Source organism: Panthera uncia, assembly GCF_023721935.1.
Source record: "Panthera uncia isolate 11264 chromosome A3 unlocalized genomic scaffold, Puncia_PCG_1.0 HiC_scaffold_11, whole genome shotgun sequence".
Classification (NCBI taxonomy): domain Eukaryota; kingdom Metazoa; phylum Chordata; class Mammalia; order Carnivora; family Felidae; genus Panthera; species Panthera uncia.
The window spans coordinates 16,440,195-16,443,278 of NW_026057578.1; the positions used below are offsets into that span (position 1 = coordinate 16,440,195).

The 3,084-nt window shown below is 55.5% G+C and overlaps 1 protein-coding gene across 2 annotated transcripts in view; it reads right to left on the minus strand.

The window, feature by feature from the left end:
- Nucleotides 1–202: 202 nt before the first annotated feature.
- MYBL2 (MYB proto-oncogene like 2) overlaps nucleotides 203–3,084 on the minus strand; it is a 35,986-nt gene continuing 33,104 nt past the window's right edge. Inside the window, exons 12-14 of one of the 2 annotated variants that reach the window (XM_049650761.1) lie at nucleotides 2,865–2,957; nucleotides 1,350–1,499; nucleotides 203–731 (exon numbers count right to left, since the gene is read on the minus strand). In XM_049650761.1, coding sequence (XP_049506718.1) covers nucleotides 603–731; nucleotides 1,350–1,499; nucleotides 2,865–2,957 — 372 coding nt within the window. In that variant the 3' untranslated portion in view covers nucleotides 203–602. Of the gene's footprint in view, nucleotides 732–1,349; nucleotides 1,500–2,852; nucleotides 2,958–3,084 lie in introns of both variants that reach the window. The other variant, XM_049650760.1, reaches the window with a different exon arrangement.

A 3,084-nucleotide genomic window follows, 5' to 3' on the forward strand; every position in this document is an offset into this window, starting at 1 on the left:
TTGAGACGCCCACAGATGAAACTGCCCCCAAGACACTGGGCCCCTCGGGGGAAGAATGTCCAGATGTGCAGACAAGGCAATGCTCTGAGGATGAGGACCTTGGTCTCCACATCCCTCAAGACCCCAACAACAGTCACCAGGGAACCACAGTGACTGGGAAAGCACAAGCAGCGTCCAGGAGAAGACGGAGTAGACAACAGCACAAAGAAAAAGGCAATTTTATTCTTTCAAGAAAATGTACTAACATGTTGAGGGAATGAGCATGCTGGCCACGTCCCCCGTCCTAATCAGGGGTCTGAGATGAGGCCAGGCCTGACAAGGGCTTGGGAGAAGCTAAAGGGACTCCCTGTGACACTGGGGAGAGGACCAGGCAGGCCCAGGGGTGGGACTTTGTTCTGTTAGCACCAGGAACCGCCCACAGCCACAGCTGGACTTGGAGACAGGACAGTGGTGGCCCTGCTCTGCCTCCACCTGAGCAGTCTGGAGAGGGGCTGGCGGCAGAAGGCTCCCTGCAGGCGGTCATCTGAGTGTGATTCTCAAATTCACAGACCAACCTTGGTCCCCCCAACCCCCTGTAAACATAAGAATGAGCACCAAGCCCCTCAGGACAAGATGAGGGTCCGAGACGTGTGGCTGGGCTTCAAGCGGCCCAGGAGCTGCCGGGCTTTTTCTTGCATGAAGAGCTGGTCCCTGGTCCCCCCGCAGGCCACCGTCTTCCAGGCGCTGGTCATCTGGGAGGAGGCAAGTGAGTTACCATCCAGGGACAGCATGCTCTCAGTGAATGCTGTGAGCCTGTCCAGAGGGGTGGGGGACATTTCTATGACCCTCCTCCCTTTTGAAGCCACAAGTATTCTCGTGTTCCCTCCACCTTCCTGGTGGCCCTGGAGAAGTCGGTCCTGTCTCTGGGCTTCCTCAGATGTAAAGCAAGGAGGCTGCACCAGGCAACATGGCTGTGCCCCTGGCTGTGGGCACCAGCCTCCTCACGAGGCAAAGCTACAGCCAAGCAGGTTGGTGGGAAGGAACAGCAAGAGATTCATACATACAGACACTGAGGTGCGAGCAGCCACGGCAGACATCAAGATAGACATCTGCCTTTGAGGACAGACATGTGCTAAGCAACTAAATACAGAGACGATGACCTAGTTATGAGACCACACCATAAAAGGGCTGGGGGTGCAGGGAGGGGGTGCAGGTCTCCAGCACATGGGCTCCCTGAGGGTGTGATGTCCAGACTGAGATCTGAAGTGTAAGTTAATCAAGCAAACAGAGCCTCAGAAGGGCATTCAGGCAGAGGCAACAGTCTATGCAAAATCCCCAAGGGGAATACCACATTCGTGGCCAGCACTCACAGGGGCAGGTGTTGGAAAGTGGCTTCGGGACTTCTGCACCGCCATGGGCTTCTCGGGCTTAGCCTGCAGGAAGCCCTCATTAAGTAGGCTGTTGTCCTCTTTGATGCCTGGCACAGAGAGGCTGGAGGAGCTTGATAGGACATTTGTCGGCTGAAATCAAAACCAAGCCAAAGACTCACCCTTCTGCCACAAGCATGGTGGGAAGGAAGAAAACTAGTCATATCCCAGCAGCACTACCTCTGGGCTGTTGGATCTTGGGCAGGACATTAACTTCTCTAAGCCTCAGTATCCTCTTCCAGATGGGGACTTCTCTGTAAAGTGCCTGTTTCAGAGCCTTCACCTAATAAATGCCCAACAGTGCTGGTCCCTTTTACATGGAGCTGGTTCCTCCCCCACAGCCTCAGGCAGGGGCGGGGGGTACGCTCTAGTTTCTCCTGGGATCAGAAACATCCACAGGCGGGCAGTCAGAGATGGCAGCATCAACCAGCACATACACACAGCTGCACAAAACACCTCCAGGCCCTCCAGTCTCCCAGCTCTTCTCCTTTACCCTCCTAACAGTCTGCTGGGCTAGGTACTCTTATGACAGGCAAGAGTCAGGCTCGGGGAACCTAAGAGATCCCAGAGAGCAAGAGCCAGTGTCACCAGTGCCAGGACTCCATCAGATCCACCCCACCCCAAATCCCATGCTCTTAGCTACTTGCTATACTTCGTTACCGTTTGAGAATTATTTTACATGCCCACGGTGATGCCTGTTATAGGTCTGGATGCATGGCACTAAGTCCCCAGCCTGGTGGGGCTCCCCACCCAGTGATGCTTCTCCACAAGGGCTATGGCTACAGCAGTCCTAAGTCCCCATATCTGCAGGATCTGCTCAGGCAATCCTTTGTCTCATGACTCCTGCCACACTTCTCACTGCCTCACACTGGGAAACTCATCCCACTGTCAGCTGAGAGGGATCAACAGTGTGGCAAGCTTTCTGGGGGCAGGCTCTGCATAGGCAACAGCCCCATTCCTGAGCTCAGCAATGGGACCTGAAGAGCACCCATCCCAGGGCCGATGTGCCCCAACCACCTGGCTGTGCCTTAAGCCTACCATTGACCCTCTGCACATCACCACCATGAGTAGAATATAATGGAAGGTGCTAAGGACCCAGATCCATGGTTTTCAAACATGTTCTAGCAATGTAACTCTTGCCAAATAAACCTTTCTGTGAAAGACACATGCAGAGCTATCTTGACTGAAGCTGGGGGTGGGTGCCCAGCCCCACCTTCTCCATCAGCCCCTCACTGCAGAGCCTGATATCCAGAAGCCTGGTCTGAGAACCACTGGGCCACTTTACTGCCAGGGTTCCCCCACAGCCAAAGGGTTCCAAAGGCAGAGGGTCTCCAGTGAGACTCCATCCTCCGTGGGACAGAGGAGCCCTCTATAGTTCTGGGCAGGGGAGCAGGTGAGGCAGCCGGGGGCGGGGGTGGGGGGGCGTTTCTCTCTCAGACCCCTTACCAAGGACAGCACCTTGGGCAGTGTGGACATCACCAGCTTCACATCCTCATCCACAATGTCAAGAGCCAGGGACTTGCGGACCTTCTTGATGGGGCTCCGCCGCAGCTGGGGGTGGGGAGGAGGGAGACAATTAGGGCAGACATTTGGGATTCCTCCTGAGTCACCACCAGAACCTTGGGTACGCCTGCCCCATCTGCCCTGATCACAGACTCACGCCCTGATGCAGTGGGGC